The sequence below is a fragment of the Ornithodoros turicata genome, chromosome 6 (genome assembly GCF_037126465.1).
Source record: "Ornithodoros turicata isolate Travis chromosome 6, ASM3712646v1, whole genome shotgun sequence".
In the NCBI taxonomy this organism is placed as follows: Eukaryota; Metazoa; Arthropoda; class Arachnida; order Ixodida; family Argasidae; genus Ornithodoros; species Ornithodoros turicata.
Window position 1 is genome coordinate 245,744 of NC_088206.1, and position 20,067 is coordinate 265,810.

The 20,067-nt window shown below is 47.9% G+C and overlaps 1 protein-coding gene across 1 annotated transcript; it reads right to left on the reverse strand.

The window, feature by feature from the left end:
- Positions 1-14,585: 14,585 nt before the first annotated feature.
- LOC135397523 (uncharacterized) lies at positions 14,586-16,481 on the reverse strand. The gene is made up of 8 exons (XM_064629123.1): positions 16,387-16,481; positions 16,237-16,317; positions 16,029-16,178; positions 15,403-15,556; positions 15,223-15,348; positions 15,033-15,171; positions 14,870-14,959; positions 14,586-14,811 (listed from the first exon to the last, which is right to left on the reverse strand). Exons 2-8 carry the CDS (start codon positions 16,299-16,301, stop codon positions 14,615-14,617), a joined length of 921 nt encoding a protein of 306 aa, XP_064485193.1. The 5' UTR covers positions 16,302-16,317; positions 16,387-16,481; the 3' UTR covers positions 14,586-14,614.
- Positions 16,482-20,067: the final 3,586 nt, after the last annotated feature.

Sequence of the window (20,067 nt, forward strand, 5' to 3'; positions counted from 1 at the left end):
ATGATGACGTTTCTCGGGTAGAGGTCTATATCTGCGAGGAGCAAATACCTCGTACACTTCGGCTGCAGTTTGGTTTTGTTCAGTTTCGGTTTTGAATTTGTTTGGCAATGCGGCACAATCTGCAGTGTAAATCGTAGTTCCCATCTCTCACAACGTACATTACGTCGGAAGCGTTTCGCGAACCGGTAACTGCCTAAGTTTACTTCGGTTCAGTTCCGGTTTCGTTCAACGCGAGAAAAAATATTTTGGTTCGGTCCAGTTCTGGTTCAGCAAAAAATACGGGTTTTTAGAGGTTTTCGGTTCGGGTTCACTTTCGGTTCCGAGCCCTCTACGCTCCATAAAAAAAGACAGGTATCGAAAATCCCACGCGAAAGAGTGACGTAGTTTGACTGTTATTCGATGGAATACACGACAAGAGCAGCCGCAGGATGTTGAGGGTATTCCGGGACTCCCTCTCTAGAAACACGAGAAAACGTCACTCCCAAAGAACCAATGAGGGCGCGACCATGGGAAAAGGAATGCCGCAGCCGCGTCAGAGTTATTACGGGGCGTCTAGACGGCGCCTTCCTCATCTGCCGGAGCCTCTGCAGCCCCGGAAGCAGCGATGATCTTTAAAATTCATTTATTTAATATATAAGCACTTTTCGGAGGAACAAAAAATAGCCAAGTAGATTGTCGGGCGATGCCGACCATAGTGGTACCGGTTTCATGCATGGGTTTCTGGATGCGACCGTCCCTTTAATGTAATATAAAATAAAAAAAAATAAAAATAGCAAGTAGGTACTACTAAACTAACTACTAAAAACTAGCTAAGACCAACAACTACAGGAGAGTCACCAAAGTGAGTTTTACGTCCCAAACTGGGCAGACCTCTCCAACAGACGGAGGCCCCCAAGTTTTTCGTTCTTTCGCCGAAACAAACAAAAAAGGATGGCAAGTTTTGTGGCCGCTATTCCGCTGCTGATCGACTTTTGTTTCTCAACCTTCTGTAAATATTAGATTCAATGCCACCATTACGGTACCACTGTTGACCTATTTCATGATAACTCTAGTGAATACATAGTGAATGCTTGTTGTCACTTATATCGATTATGATCATACGGGTCAATGGTAATTATTGGGAGCAGATTTGCTCCCAATGAGGAGCAAGGTGAATGCATGTACCGCAGGGTAGGACTGCGGATAATTTCGACCACATGGGGTTCTGGTGCTGGAAGCAACGTTTACCTTCCCCACATTGCTATTGCCCGGGTTATCGACTGAGGCCATTGTCGTAGCGTATAGGCGAGGGGTGACCATTGACATCACGTTTGCCATTGGTTTTCACGGTGCTTTACTTTGCCTATGTTTTGCTGCGCATTCACCAACTGGTCCCCAAGCCGAATTAATTTATTGTAATTCTTGAGTGAAACATTGCACATCCTTTCGGGTGCCAAACAAGTCAAGGTGTGGAACTGAGTTTTTGCTTTCTTCTGTCAAATGTCCCGGCAGTATACTTATTGAAAAGCTTACCTTCAGATCCTATCATTTTGACCATGAGCCTGTAGAGATTTAGAATGATCACCGCAACTCCCATAATATTGGACACCACCTCGATGTTCGAGGTCAATTTTGCAATCATCCTACACCATAGCCGCAAAAAATGGCGTCAGCTGGACAGTGCTCGTGCAGAATGAATTTTCGTTTTTATCGGCAATATAGCTGTGGTTGCTCCAACCCTAAGGATAATCACGGGTCTTTTTATCTTGGAGACCGGCATTTCCGAGATTGTTCTTCGGTCTCTAAAAATGCCTCAGAAGGACACGCAATATTAGCGTTCCTGAAAAAGTAACAGTGTAAATAGTATTCTGAAACTAATAAAAACACATACAGTATCTACTTATTTCTAGAGAGTGGAACAATTGTATGTTGAATTAATCAAAGAAAGATGGGATTCCCTCATACTGCTCATGCCGTGAATGTGATTTAATAGCAGACTTTTACGTAACGTAACGGGCTTTGAGCTTTAACTCATGCTTGCAGCTTGCAGTGCTCGCTGTTATGCACGGCGGCGTTCAGACACTTCTGTTTGTACTTTTTCTCTCAGAAAGCGCAAGTAATTGGCAAAGTAACGCGTTACTTTTCTAGACGTTACCTCATTACTTTTTCCGGCGAGTAATTTGTAACGGTAAAAATTACTTTTTCGTACAGGGTAACGGTAACGGTAATCAAATAGTTTTTTTAGTAACGTGTACAAGTCTGCCGGTGACTGGCGATGTAGAGGTAAGGGGGATTGGCTGGGGCTTCCCGCGGTTGTAGGACGCCGGCCAGCGGAAGGCCTGACCTGTATTGGTCCGCGTCCAGTGGCATTGTTTATTTTCTTTTAGAGCACTTCTTAGAGAATGGCCTTCCATACCTGTTGTTCTCATGCCTACGAATGGGTCTCCCATCCACTCTTAAGATCTATCAGACTGGCTATCAGACTGACGCTATCTTTTTAGATTTTTCTCGCGCCTTCGACCGTGTTCCTCACAATCGGCTGCTACTAAAACTCCAATACATGTCCATTGACCCGTCCATCCTAATCTGGATCTCCAAATTTCTCACTACGCGCTCACAGTCAGTCGCAGCTAATAACCACACTTCCGGATTCGTCAACGTTGCGTCAGGCATTCCGCAAGGCACTGTTCTTGGTCCACTACTGTTTATGATTTACATTAACGACCTCCCATCTCACATCACTTCAAATATAAGGTTGTTTGCTGACAATTGTGTAGTTTATAGACGCATAAACACTACTAATGACCTCACTAACCTCCAACAAGGTCTTTTAATAATACATCAGTGGTGTAAGAAATGGCTTATGCCACTAAACATAGATAAATGCTGTCACGTCCCATTTTGCAGGAACAAACCGAAATTTCCTCATACGTACCGATTCGACACTGCTATTATCCCCTCTAATACATCTTACAAATACTTAGGCGTCACTTTACAATCTAATCTGTCGTGGAATCTGCATATCGCTAACATTACTGCCAAGGCTACTCGTACTTTAGGGTACCTGCGACGTAACCTCCATTTAGCTTCAGTTGACATCAAGCGCCTTTCCCAGTGGCGTATCTAGGGTGTGGCAGGTGTGGACAGGTGCCATGGGCGCCAGGTGAACAGGGGCGCCATTATGCGGTCGGGTGTGAATGTGCCAGGTCGGGCACTCAACCTGGCACATTCATAAATGATCTAAAGCACCCGCCATTAGAGAGGTTGTAGTGTGAAACGTAGTGCGGACCACACGGAAACGCATCCCCAAGGACATCATGTTAACCACGAGGTAGCTAAACTGGGCGCGTGACGTATTTGACGAGAACGGGGCACCGTGAGCAAACCGAACCAGCTCAGTGAGCGACTGTCACGGCGGAGACCAAAGCAGCCTAAACAAAAGGGAGATCCCACTCGAGACGTGACAGCAGCATTTAGGATGTTTAGGTAGCAAGCCGATCGCAGCAGTGGGACTTTGAGAGAGATATCTGAGCAAGAAAATCGACCCGACGAAAAGAGGAGTTCGTATCCGGCGGACCAACAAGAGGGTCGACCTGAACCCGTGTGTCGGGCTGGGGCAGGTGTAAAGGTGTAGGGGCGATTTCGGCAAATTTTACACTTCCGATGTTGACGGCAACGAGCTGTACGAAGAAATTTTGGACTGCAGAATGTTGCTCGCGAGGCGCACAGAAAACAAAATATCGAGACCCGAAGAGCTTCTTGAATTTATTGTTCACTATGGAGATGAGAATGTCTTCCCGAACCTTCGGGTTGCGGTCCAGATAATGCTTACGATCGCGGTTTGAATTGCCAGCTGTGAGCGGTCATTTAGCAAGCTTATACTTAGCAAGCTGATACTTTCGTATTTAAGAGTATATCAATGGGCCAGGACAGGCTTTCCGACCTTGCTGTCCTAAGTGTTGAAGGAGAAGAAACAGAAAAAAAAATGATTTCAGTGACATTATCGAAAAATTTGCAGCAGCAAAAGCCAGAAAGGCTATCATGTGACATTGGGCCATTTGCATGTGTAGTAGTTATGTGGACTTCATTAAAGTATTTACAAAACATGACCAACTGTGTCCTCGATATGTGCCTGAACAGGGGCGCAGACTCACTGGTTGCCATGGGCGCAGGTAGCTCTAGATACGCCACTGGCCTTTCCTATCTAACCCTTGTCCGCCCCTAGCTGGAATATGCTTCCGCCGTTTGGGATCCTCAACCCCTGTTTCTATCTGACGAGATTGAGAAGGTTCAAAACAGGGCTGCACGTTTCATTACAAATAACTATCACCGTGGCACTAGCATCTCTGGACTAAAACAATCCCTTGACCTTCCACCATAGCCAGCCTCTGTCTTTTCCACAAGATGTTCCATTCTCCTCTCGCTGTACGACCATACATTGTCCCAGCTCATTTCATCTCTTCTCGCATTGATCATCAATACAAAGTAACACGTTTCGCCTGTAAAACATCTAGGTTCACCGGCTCATTCTTCCCGCGTACCTCAGTTGCTTGGAATAACCTCTCACACGACATAATGTCCCTCGTTTCACCCACTCGCTTCCACGACGCTCTAGATCAGGCCATCTCATAATCATTCGAAACAGGGTTTTGCTCTTCCACCTTCTCGACCATCCTTGTTAATTGTTGAATTGTTAGTTAACCCACGACTACTAAAGTGATTATGCCGTATTTATGTCACCATGTATTTGGTATAACATGTATTCTTCTTTCAATGTTTTATTATCGTTGTATTGCTGCCTCCACCTACTCACCCATGTAATGCCCTTTTAGGGCCTTTGGATTATGAATAAATGAAATGAAATGAATGAAAGATCCTTATTCAGTGCCTTGAGGGTGTAACGCCTTACTTTAGGGATATTGCTGAGCTACGTCAGTATGGTAAAGACGGTATCGTGTGTAGGTCCTATCACCTGGACATTGTTCGATCGTTGCTCCAAACCTCTACCTTTTGGGGGCCTTCCTGTCAAGTGCTACATTCCCCATCACCTCGCCTGCGTCAAAGGTGTGGTGAAGGGGGTTGATGTCTCGTCCTGCAAATGAGCTCGTTGACCTTTTCTCTCTTGTCGGTGTGCTTGAAGCTTATCGCTGTAGCGCACCCGGTAACGACAGTCGTGTAGACACTGGGTCAGCCACCTTCGCGAAGAACAACTGTCCTTCGGAGATAAAGTCGTGGCCGTTTATTTTTCGCGTTGATTTGTTCAAGCGTGGGCCGCTGCAGTGCAAACGCTGCTTTGGACACGTCACCAAAAAGTCCGAGATGCGTTGCCGTCGCTGCAGTGATTCCCATCATGAGTTTGCTTGTCCCTCCTCTCTGAACTGCTGCTTATGCGGAGGTGACCACTATGCTGATTTCGCGGCTTGTCCTTGTCGTGATCAAGAAACATCTCTCTTGGATTTTATGGATACCGTCATTGCTCTTGTGGCGATGCTGCATCTTTGCTTAAGAGTCGTGGTGCCTCATTTGCCGCTAAGGCTCAGGCTTCTGGGCTTGCCCCTGATAGGCTCGAGAAAATTATTAGCGTTGCAGTGGAGTCCGCTGTCGTCAAGCTCAAGGAGTACATTTGTTCTCCGAATTATTGCTTGCCTCTCTGACTGCTGCCATCCAGCACACTGTGTCCTCAGTGGTTGCTTCTGCTGTCAGTCGAGGCAATTCTGCCTCTAGGTTGTAGGCCCATTTATGCTTTCCCCCATGTGACAGTCAGGATTCCGAAATGGATTCCGTACGTTCCTTGCCCAAGCGCACCTGCTGCTTCAGTATCTGGCTCCCCCAAAGGCAAGCACAATAAGAAAGGCAGTAAACTGCAAGGGGGTAGTGACGTGCTTGCCACCGCCCTTGCTGGATCCATACTAGGTTATGGATAGACTTGACCTACTTCAATGGAACTGCTACTCTGAACTCAACTGGCCCTAGACCTTAACACTCTTACTCTCCAGATGTTATTTTACTTCAGGAGACTTGGCTGACTGCACTTCTGTCCTTTTCTCTTCCTGGTTTTCATGCGTATCGCTTAGACCGACCATCTGGCTGACACTAGCTTCTACATCGCTCATTCACTCTTCCTGTGTTTTCTTTGAGCACTCATCTCGGGACTGTCAAGTGCTCGGTGTTCATCTTACCTCGCCTTCCATCACTCTCTCTATCACAAATGTCTACTGTCCTGGCGATTTTCTCTCCACTGGTCCAGTGGATGCTGCCGTGGCCAAGGCTTCTGGTGGATATTTTAGTGGCCGGTGATTTCAATGGCCACCATGTCCAGTGGGTCACAAGACTGACGCGCGAGGTCGGGCCTTGTGCACTTTGATTTGTCAGCGATACTTTTCTGTGGTTAATGATCATCCACGTTTCTCCGAGGGACTGCGCGCTCTGCGATTTACCTGACCTTGTGCTTTCCCCCGAAGACGAGCTGTCTTCGTGGAAGATCATCGACTCGTCCACCGACAGTGATCACCTGCCCATTTGTTTTGAGCTCCTGTCTCTGCCCTGCACACTGTCTCTACGAGGTTCCACTGTGACCGCTCCCTGCAAGAGAAGAAGCTCGCTTCATTGTTTGCTGTAAGCGATGGCCTCCCTCCTCTGGAATCGGGCAATCTCGTCTCTTTCCTCTATCTCCCCAATCTCTGCAGCAGTCCTATTTTAGGCTGGAGAAACGCACTTCCTCTAGTTACGCTCCTTGGTGGACTGGTGACTACACAAGAGCCTACAGGCGACGTAAAGCTCCCTGGGGACAACTGCTTGGCAACACGTGCTACGCGGACTAGAAACACTCCCAGCTTCTCAAAGCCATTTACAAGCGCACAATCGCAGTCGCCAAACGTAACTTTTATACTGGTCGCAACTCATTTCTCTGATCTCCGAACTGTAGGAAAGCGCTACACAGACACACTGCTTTTATCCGCAGATCATTTTCCGCAGCATCACCCCCCTCTAACCGTCCTCTCCGACGTGGACTCTAGCTCGCGCCTTCTGCATTTCTTGAATGCGGTAGCCGTCGTGCTCCCTGCTCTTCCAGCTCCTTCCTCTAGATTTTACGCTCCCTCCTCCACGGAACTGGAATGTGGTGTGCGGGCTCTTCCTAACAGTGCTCCCGGTCCTGACGGGGTTACTGCAGCGATGGTGAAGCACCTTAGGACGAACCATCGATCTGCATTGCTGAATATTGTGAATTCGTCGCTGGAGCACGCATGGATCCCCCGCGAATGGAAGCGGTCTCGAATTGTCGTCGTTCATAGGGTGCCCTCCAGAGGCCTCTGGACAACATTTGGTCGATCGCACTTACCTCAGTACTTTGTAAGACTGTTCAGCGTATCATACACCACCGGTTGTCAGCTTTTATAGAATCCTGTGGTGTCCTTAACGTTACCCAAATTGGTTTTCGCACGCACTCCGCTATTTGCTTGGCCCACGCAAGCCTCGAGAGCCAGATCCCTCCTCTTTGGGCGTATGACTCTAGATGTTGCTAAATCTTATGACAGCGTGGAGCATTCTATGTTCCCGCATTGATGAATGCCAACACCCCTTACCTGATTGCGTGGGTCATGGCCTTCCCCTCTGATCGTTCGTTCTTCTGCTCTGCTGGTTCCTTAGCTTCTTCATCATAGCCCGAGAGTAGGGGTGTCCCCCAAGAATCAGTGCTTCCTCCCATATTATTCGACGTTTTAGTGAGCTCCATCCTTCTGATCCGAGGATTACGACCTTTACGTACGCAGACGACGTTTCTTTCTTTGCTTCGGCGCCTTCGTTGTCTGTTTTATACGCTAAGCTACAAGCCTATGTGGACGCCCTGACAGCTTGAATGACCTCTGTGCACCTTTCCCTGAATATAGACAAGTCGGCCATGCTTGTGTTTCCGTTGAACACTTCGGTCACCATCGACTTATAAGTTGACCCGCAATCGGTCCGTCAAGTTAAGCAGCTTAAGTACTGGCGGATGTGGTACGACGACCCGCTGAGCTGGGGTTATCACATAGATCACTCGTGCTTAGAGGCAACGAATGCACTCGGCGCCCTCCATCGGTGCTCTGGCACCCGTGTCGGCATGCGTAGGAACGTCCTGTTATACGTGTACCGATCTTACATGCGGCCTATTTTGAAAGATGAAAGTCATTGTATCGTTTCATCGTTGATTTCTTAGGCAATTTGAGGCTTTGTTTGTATCTGTCCCTTCTATGATGTTCCAGCCTCAGAACATCAGTTTCTCTCTCGCCTATTTTGAAGTTTGGGGCTGTCATTTTTTCCTCCACGTCCGACTGGCGGCTAACCAAACTATATATTTTGGAGCGGCGGACCCTCAGCCTCTGCTTGGGCCTTCCCAGATATTCGACTTATGATGCGCTTCTCCTTGAGGCCCGTATGCCTTCTCTTAAAGTAGCACAGAAGTCATATTTAACACCTTGTTTTCTTCCTATAAAACTGTTAAGAATGCCAATAAGATGCACCATGAGAAGTAATTCACACCACAGAGTCATAATTATCGTAGAAATTGAATTTAAAATACGCCGCAATAAAGCGACCGTGCGCAACAGTGGCAGAGAGCAGTACCAAGTGATCTGCCTGCGACCTCGCGCTGACTCTAGAGTCCGCGCTCGCTGATTGGTTCAGAGAAATGTTGTCTGCTACTTAGCTGTCGTCTGATACTCGGCTGTTCGGGGCTCTGACAAATCATTGCTCCTGGTTCGGTCATGATTCGGCCGCTCCTTCAATCCCCAATTCTCCGGGGTAATTGGCAAAACTGGTTTACGGTGGCAAAGGGCAGGGCGCTGGCCCCACTGACCAGCGAACCAGAACGCATGGACCCTCAACGTCATCGGTGACGTGTCATCATACTTCTCCTCCTCGGAGTGGCGAGTTAAGGGTGAACGCGCGGAGCTATGCTTATGAGAGTTCTTTCTTCTTCTTCTTCTTTTTTTTTCGTGGAAACAAATTGCACACATCAAAACCTTTCGTGCTGTCCGGTAAATTGACACACATACTTTCATCAGACGTCTTAATCTGAAATTTTTTTGGATGCTACTGTGAGCGCCTACCCGTCAGGGCACACAAAGAGGGTCGACAAAAAATAAAGGTTGTTTGTCAGTCCGCTGCCTGTGCCGTCCCTCTTTGTGTGGCCTGCACGGGGCTTTTATCGCTTTTAAACAAGTATCTCCCTTCAATGCTCATCTTTAAAACGTGCTTTTGTAACCGTGTCTCTGAATTGACTTCTGTTTCACTAAAAGCGCTAAAAAAAACAGGATAACACACCCCACAGAGCGCTCGTAGCGCTCTGTGTGGTGTGGTGTCCTGTTCTTAGCGCTTTTAGTGAAATCGAAGTATCTTATCAACAAGCCCAAATGGACCTTTTAGACAGCGCTCTGGTGTGTTGTCTGTCTGTTCTGTTATCTGCCTGTCTGCCCAAAGTATAATCTGCCAAGGTCTGTTGTGAGCACTTTACATAGTACTTGTTTGTGGTTGATTTCACACTCAAGTGTGTCCTTCTCTGTATTGTTCACTTTGTTGCATAAAGCTCGCACCTTGTGAGGAGCGCTGAAAATCATTGGAACTTGGTGCTGCTCCGCAATTTTGTTTAAATTATGGCCAATTTTATGTATGTAGTACGTATACGAATGTATCTAAAGAATTATTGTCAAATCAACCACAAAAAGAAGTATATAATACTCACAATAAGTGGTTTATTCAATTCTACTGACTTGTGGGAAAATATACTTAGGCAAGACAGGCAGTTGCCTAAACACTAGACTAAGGAAACACGAATACACGATAAAGAACTCCACACCATCAGATTTTTTCGCATTACATTGCAACAATTGCAAATGCAATAATAGAAAAGGCGGGCAAAGAATTGTGAGGGGGGGGGGGGGGGGGCTCACCTTACGTTGATTTGTTGTCTTCAGAGATAAGGTATTTAGACTAACCAAGAACGTCAACATTCCTCGATGGAAACAGGTTGAAGATTCGGAGCACCAATTTCTTACGAATGTATAAAAATGAGAGTTGAGTTGTGTACATTTGTCTGCCCGTGTCGTCGTTGCTGCTTCAAGATGAGTGTACGTTACCAACTACCCCACTTCACCAGTTTACTGAAGTAATCTTCCAGTAGGCCAGAGAGATAGCACTGGAACTTTACGTTAATTAATCTAGACCAATTGTCATGCGTAGCAGACGACAAAGCCGTCGTGGAGGACCCAGCCAAAGGATGTTCCCACCGTCCAATCGCCCAATGTCGCCGGATACGAGAGACCCGTAGGAGTCTGAGCCGACGAGGATGGCGACCTCTGCACTGTTTTCAACTCAGTCAGGTAGCGCGTCAGCAGCGTCCATCCCAAGCTGCTCTTCAAGTCGTCAGCCACCAAGTGCGGGCATCTTCTAGTGAACAAGGGCCGGGCACCGCAAGGGCTTCGAGCGAAATCGTAGGGCCGCCATACTGACTTCCGAGGCGCAAGGTGACGTGATCACGTAGAGGCCTTGACGAAAGTGTGCTACGCCCGAAGGAATAAAAGGAAATGTCTTCTGACCAGAGGACTGCACACCAGAAGGCTCTTGACACGTCGCGGTGGAGGATGTGAGGGCGGTTCCTTCCGGTGTCGAACATTATCCGAACGATACGAGATGCCCTGCGTCTATGGGCCCATATGCATGGGAAGTCTGTAGAAGGATGTGGGGCGTTGCTATGCAACTGCCGGCGACCATGGTGACAGACATTCAATGAAGTGGTAGTGTGGTCATGAGTGTAGGTCCGAATGCGCTCTAGGCGGACCCCATGCAGGGCTATATCCTGGACTGTAGCGCCAGAGCGGCTGCGCTGGATGTCGCATAGGAGGGACAATTGGAGGCCACCGCAACCGGAGCAGGTAAGCGACCGGGAGGATCTGCAATCTCGAGCGAAGTGATTGTACGAGGGGTGAAGTCAAACCGGGACTTTTCATTTTTCGCAAAAGTAAAATGAACTTACAGGCGAGAAATTAAGTTTTATTTTTCAACGTAATCTCCAGCTGCACTAATGCACTTGTGCCAGCGTTTCACGAGGGCTTGGATGCCAGCAGCCTAGAAATTCTTACCGGCGCGTAGCAGCCATGATCGGACCGCATTCTTGACCTCGTCGTCGCAGCTGAAGTGGCGGCCCCCAAGGAACGCCTTCAGTGGCCCGAAGAGATGGAAATAGCTGGGGGCGAGGTCTGGATTGTAAGGGGGATGTGGCAGCAACTCCCAGCCAAGTTCCTATAAGGTGCGTGTCGTGAGGTGCGCGGTATGCGGGCGTGCATTGTCCTGTAGGAGGAGGACTCCTTTGGTGATGAGGCCCGGCCGCTTTTGCTTCAGCGCTTTATGCACATCCCTGAGAAGCTGGCGGTAATATGCACTATTGATGGTGGTACCACTGGGCAGAAAATCAACATGAACAACGCCAGCCTTGTCCCAGAAAACCGTGGCCATGACCTTACCCGCTGACGGGGCACTTCGGAACTTCTTGGGAGCTGGCGAGCCCGGATGCTTCCACTGTTTTGATGCGCGTTTAGACTCAGGAGTGAAATGGTGCACCCACGTTTCATCGCACGTGATGATCCGGACAAGGAACGGCTGTCCGTCAGTGTGGAAACGGTACCTTAGCTCTTGGGAGATTTCCAATCTTCTCTGCCGGTCAAACACGGAGATCTGCCTCGTGACCCAACGGGCACTAACTTTCCGAAACTGGAGGTGTTCATGAATAATAGTGTTCAACGTTCCCACAGAAAGGTCAGTCTTTCGAGCCAGTTTGAGACATGTTATCTGTCGGTCCTTGAGGATCAGGCGTTCCACAAGTTGGATGTTCTCAGGAACTCCACTGGGCTCTAAGCCGCCCCGGCCGGGATCGTCCTGCACTGATGTACGGCCTCTCGGAACCGTTTGCACCACTCAAACGCTTTGCTGCGGCTATGTGCATCATGGCCATACTGAGCCTGAAGTCTTCTGTGAATTTCAGATGACTTTACGCCTTCATTCACGAGAAACTTCATGACAATTCGCTGTTGGATATGCGCGCTCACCTCGTTGTCGGCCATCTTGTCCAGCACGTGTCTCCTGTTTTGCACAAACTTTGGACCACCACGTGGTGAACGCGGAAGTAGCGTGAACCATTTGTACACTCAGGAGACAAAAAGTCCCGGTTTGACTTGAACACCCCTCGTACTTCCCGCACCGTAAACAGCATCATGCTCCATAAGGCGCCTTCTCTTCTCCTACGGGGAGATAACAGCCTGACAGTCGGCGATGGAGTGGGTATTGCATTGACACAACGGGCAACGAAGTCGCGGAACTGATGTTACTTGCATCGATAGCGAGAGTGCCGAAGGAGGATTTCGAGAGATGGAGATCTCGATGTCGGAGTGAGGAGGCTCCGGCTCACGACTAAGAAGGCGACGGGGAGCGATCCGGCAATCCTCACTGCTCTGAATGTGGCTTCGCACAACCGCAAAGAGGTCTGAGACTGCTTGCGCTCTGTGGAGCTGACCGGTGCCCGTAGTCTGGGGGAATTCGCCTGCGTGTGCTCGCTGAAGCTGACTGGTGCCCGCAGGCCGGGGGGGGGGGGGGTCGCCTCGTTCAATTTGACGTTGTCGGAACTGGAGTTCTTCGGGAATACAGCGCATGAGGACACGATGCAGTACAACAGGATAGTCCGAAGGCAAGACTGAGATGCTGAAGGCAGCTGACGCGGAACTGGATTCTGTCTTAGAGATCCAGCAGCTTGCCCAGATCCTTGGCAGATGGAACTGCCGCCAACCCAAGTAGCTTATCAATGTGAGCATCGACCAGGAGGCCCTGTCGTCCAAATCGCTTAGTCAAGGTTGCGATGGCAGTGTCATAATTGCCCTCGTAGATGCCGATGCCCTCGATTGACCTCTTCGCGGCACCGGTGACGTAAGAAAGAAGGTACTTGAATTTTTCAATTTTAGGGAGCCCAGTAGCCTCGTGGATGGTGGTACGGAAATGATTACAGAATCCTTGCCAATCTTCCCAAACTTCCCGGGAAAGGTAGGTACTTGCTGTTTGGGCAGGGCGACCGTTCTGGTGGAAGGTCTGTCAGTGGCCATGGGCGTGACGTTGGGAGCGGGGAACGGGGTAACTCCGCGAATAGCGCGGGGTGCTCTCGACACGGCGAGGCTGACGTCATCGTATCGAGAGGTCGTGGTGAACACTTCCTCAAATCCCGTGTCATCGATGTCGTTTCGCATGGCCACGTCAAGGTCCTTCAGGTCCTGGGCCTTCCCTTCGAGAAACTGAGCGGTGTTCTCTATCTCGCCGAGTGCTGCGGCATTCGTTGGTTGCGATGTAGCGAGCTTGGCGATCAATCGGGTGACGGATGCTCGAACGATTCCGCGAGCCTTCTGCGGTCGAGTCGTCGGGCTGGGCAAAGGATTTCTTGCGGAGAATGAAGGTTCCCAGGTAACGAGAGGGTAACCTATTCCCGGGTTTCGGCACCAGAAATTATGTTACGAAAGGGACCAGAGAGTGGCACACGTCCGAACAGCTCGCTGACCAAAGGTTTAATCCACGAACACCAAGGCATAAAAAAAAAGAAAAAAACGAACTGAAATCACGCGCGCAGTCAACCTCGTCCAAGGCTCTTCCTCCTTTTCCTTTTCTTAACACAAGCATTGAGCATGAGCAACATTCCCTCAGTGCATGAGGAAATTTCGCTTGTGTTCGGCATGCTTATTTTCTGATGTTACTTCTAAGTAATAAGCAGATTTCACCAATAATTCTAAGACTGTGCCATTCTAAGCATTGTGCTCCACTACCACCAGTCTTTTTCGTGTTGGTTGGTTGGCTGGAATAAAAAGAAAAATATGGAGATGGTGGTTCCTACAAAACACAGGAGCCGGCTACTCGAAAACACTTCTTTCTTTTTCGTGTCTTTCATGTACTCCACTAGTCGTTTGTCTTTTCATTAATTGGAGAATAAAGTTATAAGCAAAAGTATGAAAATGAAATCTAGAGGAACTCATTTACTCTTTATAGCTAACTGTAGTTCTGCAGTTCTAACTTGATTACGTTTATGAACTGTAGTTCTAATCTTGATTCAATTACTTTTGAAACCTAATTTTTACAGGTCTGGTTATGGGTAGTTGGATGTCATGGGCATAGGGGTTGAAACTGGTAGTGCTCTCCTGAAACGAAGATTGGTGCTATGTGCTCGTTTCAGGTAGAGTGAGGGTTGACACAGACCTTTACCACTACCATTTACACTAGGTTGATGACATCAAAATTTTGACCGCGAAGCGACAAAATGCCTCTTCAAAGATAGCTGAAATTACGCACAGACACAATTCGAAAAGTCATATTCCAACTACAGTTTGGACCAGGTTAACGATACTTGGCCTCAAAACATGAAAGGGTTACGCACCATTACCGTTAACCATCAATAGCATACTTAGATCTCGAAAGACTTCGAAATTCCGACCGTAAAAAGAATTGCCACAAATAACCTCCGAGGAACTGTAAAGACCTAATTGGGATGCCCTATAGGAACCAGACAAGCAGCCCAAGTGATTTGAATCCAGCAGACGTCATTTCAGTTCAAATGTTCCCTGACAACCAAGAGAGTTTATTTCTTTTTAAGGGCGAATATTTGTCCGTCGCTCTTGCAACGATAGTCTTGAACCTTCTTACGAACCACAAGATCCATCCGTTGCTGTTTGCACAAGGCCTGCAATGTTGCCGTGAAGCGACTTTCCAAAAACTGCTCAGATTTATGTTCGTAATGGTCTAGCGTACGATGAATCCACGTCAGGTATCCACCCGCTGTTATATTGAGAGGACTGGTGGTTAGTAATGCAAATGACTCGCACCAAGAACTCACTTCTGACGAGCCTCGCCAGCTCAGGTAGTGCGTCCGGCATGATGTGCCCGGGCATAAGGGAACCACAGAGGACGACCAGGTCGTACTCCGCTGCAGTCGACAAGCACAATTCCCCTGGATATCACCTCTCCCGCGAATACTGCCCGCACAATGCACAGCTTACCATCTCGCATGGGGAGCTTGAACCCTTTAGCCACTTTTTCCAAGAAGTGCCTCTTGTAAAGGGCCTTCTTCTTGGCTTCGGCCAGCATCTCGTCGCTGTAGTCTAAGCCGTCCATGGTGGAGTAGCCAAGGCTCTTGAGCTGTTACAGAGAACATGTTTTACGCTTCTCCAGACGCTTCTCGAAACTGACCTGGACTCCCAGAAGACCAGTACCACAGCCCACGTCTAAGATAGCAGCAGTCTTTGGAGATTTCAATTCCTGACTGATGAACTGTGCTATGATGGCAGGAGCTTTGTACTTTTGAACTGTCATGTCCTGCCAAAAGTCTCCATGAACAAACCGCCTACCTGCTGCTTTGCCGTGACCCACCTCTTCGTAGTTGGGAGCCCAGCTATTGTAAATGGCTTTCGTTTCTTCGGGTGCTCGATCATCTACAACGAAATCGACTATGTCTGACCGATCCAAGGAGCTCGTTGAAGGTTTCTTTGCCATGTCGGGAAACTGGTTGGTCTTGGCGCTAAAACTTTTTTCAAAAACACCAGTCAAACATTTCACATGCTGTTTACTTACAAACCTCCAAAAATCCGGCACTTACACAAACTACATGCAGAGGCAAATCAATTAATAATGTTGCCCCGACACCAATATATTTTTAAACAAGTATCAAAAGATTTGTTTATTTGATTTTAGTACAGTGTACCAAAAAACATGCCATTACTCTCGTTAACAGGCTGCTCGACGATCCGGCGGCGGCCATTTCTGTTTGAGGCCAATTTGTTTAAGAAGAAGGTGTTTCTAAAGAAAACATCCTGAGGAAGGTGTTGTGGCGCACGCCTAAAAAGTTTCCCACCGTTTATTCTTATCTATCGTAATTGCCATGATCGTGACACTTAAGCCGTGCAGCAAGTACGTAGTAAAAGTGACATTTGCTTGGTTGAAGTGCACTTGACGAACATGACACTAAATTAGGCTGTGTGACAGGGATTGTAGCTCACATGTGCACGAGTTGGGCAAAGTCCGGAGTTTGCACCGGAGACAAGTGCGAAAAGATTTCGTCAACGACCAAAGGGTCGCCTGGTGGGTCTTGGCTGCTGAGTCGATCAGGAGTCACCAGTGTAGCTAGATTGATGAGTACGTTGTCTGTCCTAGAAGAAAGAGAGCCTGCAAAAGTCTTTGAAACGCGATATTATTTTCGGTAAGCACCTTCGAAGCCAAGACGTGTCCTGCGGGTGGAAGCCCTCGCCCGCGTTACCCGAGCCTTCAGTCATCAGAACACATCGTCCCCTGAAATATTTTGCTTAGGGACGACGCAACTGTCTCGGAGCACTTTTCAATAAACATTTTTGCACTCACCAGACGCGGGGCCAAAAGGAACGGCTAGGCCCACGAGACTTTGTTTCTTCTTCTACTTCCGTCGCCTGATTTGTCCTCCAAATATGCGTAAGTCGTGGAAAAACTCACACACACATACACAAAATATTGTTGCATATTTAACGTCATCGGGTCTCGTCAACATGCTCGCTCGGTCTTCGTTATCCGCATTTGGTGTTCACTTCCGTCATAGATAAGACGACTCTTCTCTAGTATACGAAGGGAGTTGCCTCAGGACAGGAGCCGCCGATATTTCGATATTTCGGATTGTCCTTCTACTGGGCACCGTCCTCATCATTGGCATAGCATTTAAAGGGTTAAGTGTGACGTGTTAAGGTTCATGCGAATTGCGGGTCAACAGCCCGCAGGGAAGAGAGTGTCCGTACAGGCTTTTATGGCCGGAGTGAATGACCGCTTTAATTGTTAGAGTGTGGAGAGGTTATACGAATGAAGTGATCTTGGCTCCAGACCGGTTGCAGAAACGGGAGGTTCACGAACAAGGGGACGGAACGGAACAACAGGCAGGAATTTGTGAGCATTCCGAAAGATAAGGAGGTTAGTGGTTACGTGGGGAAAATTCCAGAGCGACCAAAGCATTTTTCTTTTTTTTTTTCTAAGATATATACCGGGTGTTTCAGTTAAATCCCCGGGCTAAATAATTCGCGAACGGGTGCACCAATCCACGAACTTTCTTTTTTACAAGTATCTGTCCGATACCACCTACAAGCTGCACACCGTGTGAATGAGTGGGGGGCGCTCGTTATTAAAATAAAAATGCAAATGAGTTTCGTCAAAAAGCGTTTCTTCTAAAGCAGGGCGCTGTCGGCATTAAAATGGGTACTACCCCTTTTAGGACCTTCAGTGGACACCTTTTAGAGAAAAATCTGCCACCGAAGCGGGTCATTTTTTGCAGTAATTAATTGGTTTCGGTTTACGTATTTTTGTTGCGGCTGGTCGCGGCGAAGCGCAAAAGGGCGTATTTCATCGGTGTAATTCATTGGTGTAATTCATTAATGTAAGGACGTAATTTATTGATGGATAAGGGAGTGAAAGAGCGTCCTTTTGCGCAGCGCCGCGACCAGCCGCGAGAAAAATACGTAAACCGAAACCAATTAATTACTGCAACAAATGACCCGCTTCGGTGGCAGATTTTTCTCTAAAAGGTGTCCATTGAAGGTCTCAAAAGCCCATTGTAGTACCATTGTAGGTGTCCATTGAAGGTAGTACCCATTTTAATGCCGACAGCGCCCTGCTTCAGAAGTTACGTTTTTTTACGAAACTCATTTGCATTTTTATTTTAATAATGAGCGCCTCCCACTCATTCACACGGTGTGCAGCTTGTAGGTGGTATCGGACAGATACTTGTAAAAAAGAAAGTTCGTGGATTGGTGCACCCGTTCGCGAATTATTTAGCCCGGGGATTTAACTGAAACACCCGGTATTCGTAATACAAAGTTATGGCATGCAATAAAGAAAGCAAAAAGTACTGGCCACGCAGAACATAACAGATGATAAAGGGGATAGAAGGGAAAAGGTCTGGGCATATTTTATTTGTGAAGTGTTTCTAGGGTGCCTTGTGATTTGTTGATACCGAACGGGTGAAGGGCGTTCAACTTGTATATGAGATAAGACTCCCTATCACGTCTGTCACGTGTAGATCTAAACCCGATTTCTAGAATATATAGTTTAATGTTGTCAAAATTGTGACCAGGAACGTTAAAGTGTTCGGCGACTGCTTTGGGGAGCTTGTTGGACGTGTCGGTTCTGTGTCCGGTAAGGCGGCTGCTCATTTGTTGGCCGGTTTCACATTGGTCTGACACACATTGGGGTCTGACTCGCGAATGCTTGGTGGAATCCCTATTAGATTTGTTGCAGATGCAATAAAATTCTTTTCTATTGTAGAAATGTGTACTGTCTTGTATGTTTCTTCTGTTTGAGGTTTGATTGCATGTCTTGAGTCGTGAGGAGGAAAGTATGGAAAACACTCCTCAAGTGAGGATGGGACCTCCTCGTTCGGGGGTGTAATAAATGATGTGGAAAGGGAATAAGATGCATTTTGGTTAGTGGTTATGTACTTTGCATGTTGATGCACGTTCAAACGCGAGAAGGAAAGCCCTTTGTACGCGAAACGCGTGGGCGATCTTGGCGCGCGCTCCTCTTCGGCGCTGAGTATCTTGCTCCAGATATCTCTCTATTTGGAACGGGGAGGGGATACCGATGGTCACCAGTATCTCTGGTTGGGGTGATCTCCCAATGAGTACTACTGAAGGCGACATGGAAGCGGCACTTGTAACGACACTAGCATCTCTGCAGTTTCTAGCTTGCCATGATGGTGATGCGCGGCCATGACGACAAAGAGAGCAATTTGCAACAGCTCTTACAACTTCACGCAAATGACGTATCAGAGGTGAAGTTATGGCTTCGCCACACGACATTTTAAACGAACAGATGGAAATGATGGCTCATATGATGTACTGCGTTCCCTGATAGTGAAATCCGTGAAGCTGGGCATTATGCTGTGATCATGGATGAGACGACTGACATATCCGTAAGGAACATGTGTCAATATGCTTCCGAGCAGTGCAAGCTGTTCTGCGCTTTTCTAGTAGAGCAGGCACCAGCTAGAGCGACTTAACCCTCTTCGCCATTATGCCGATTCAATCTTGCTATTGACAACCCAAGCAAACAGTGGCCAATGGCCAGAGGTTGCCAGGGGCAGGCCTTTGGCCAACTTTGGCCAACCCCTCAAACTCGGTGCCTATGTGAGGTAGGTGGGGTATACGGCACATCACGCTGGCCACACAGCTAACGACGGGTGTCGGTGGCGCGTAAGTACTTGTAGTAAGCCATTCACCTGGCTTCCCACGTCAAGAAAAGTAAATGGCGCACAAATAACAAGAAACAAACCCGTATGAATGAACAAACCAAAATGAAACCCGTATTTTGCATTTGAATCCAAACCTGGGGAACATATTTGGGCAGTTGTTGGCCAACTAAATACGTGCCAAGTGTATGGCCCTTTTAGCAAAAGCAACAAATCCCATTACCAAACTCCCTGGCCTAGCTTAGGCCATTTATGGCAACTTTGGCGAGCCAAACTCAGCCCAATATTGGCCCACATCTGGTGTGCTCCCTGGGAAGACCTGTGTTTGGGCACACATTGGCCAGCCAAACCTTTCGCCAAGGAACCAATGCCACACTGGTCCCATACTCTTCGACCAAACTTGGAAAGTGGTTGGCCAGTTTGGCTAGCCAGCATTTTGCCAATGTTGGGCCATGTTGCTTGGGAAGTGTCTTGAACAGCGCTACGACGGTGCGGCAAACATGAAAGAGCAGCACAGTAGACTTGAGGCCGACGCCTCGAGCGATATACGTGCACTGTGTGGCGCACGTTCTTAACTTAGTGCTTCAGGACATGCGATTGAACATAACAGACTTGATAAACTTGGACATGTCCTCGCGTGTTCCAAGAGTGTGAACAAGAAGACGGAAACGCAAAGCTCCCAAAATTTTGCCCAACCGCTGGACGCGGTTCCTCCCTGCGATCGGTTGTTCAGAATTACAGTCGACTGATGACGTTTCTTGATGAGATTGCATCAGAGGAACGGAACGAGGCCGGAGCGAAGCAAGTGGATTCACGAAGGTATTATCAAAATTCGAGTA

Coding starts and splice junctions, on each gene's coding strand:
- LOC135397523 (XM_064629123.1), bottom strand. CDS start 16,301: ATGACTGAAGGCTCGGGTAACGCGGGCGAGGGCTTCCACCCGCAGGAC. Junction 15,557..16,028: donor TTTGCCCAACTCGTGCACAT/GTGAGCTACAAT, acceptor TTTTGAAAAAAG/TTTTAGCGCCAAGACCAACC. Junction 15,172..15,222: donor CTGGTCTTCTGGGAGTCCAG/GTCAGTTTCGAG, acceptor TCTCTGTAACAG/CTCAAGAGCCTTGGCTACTC.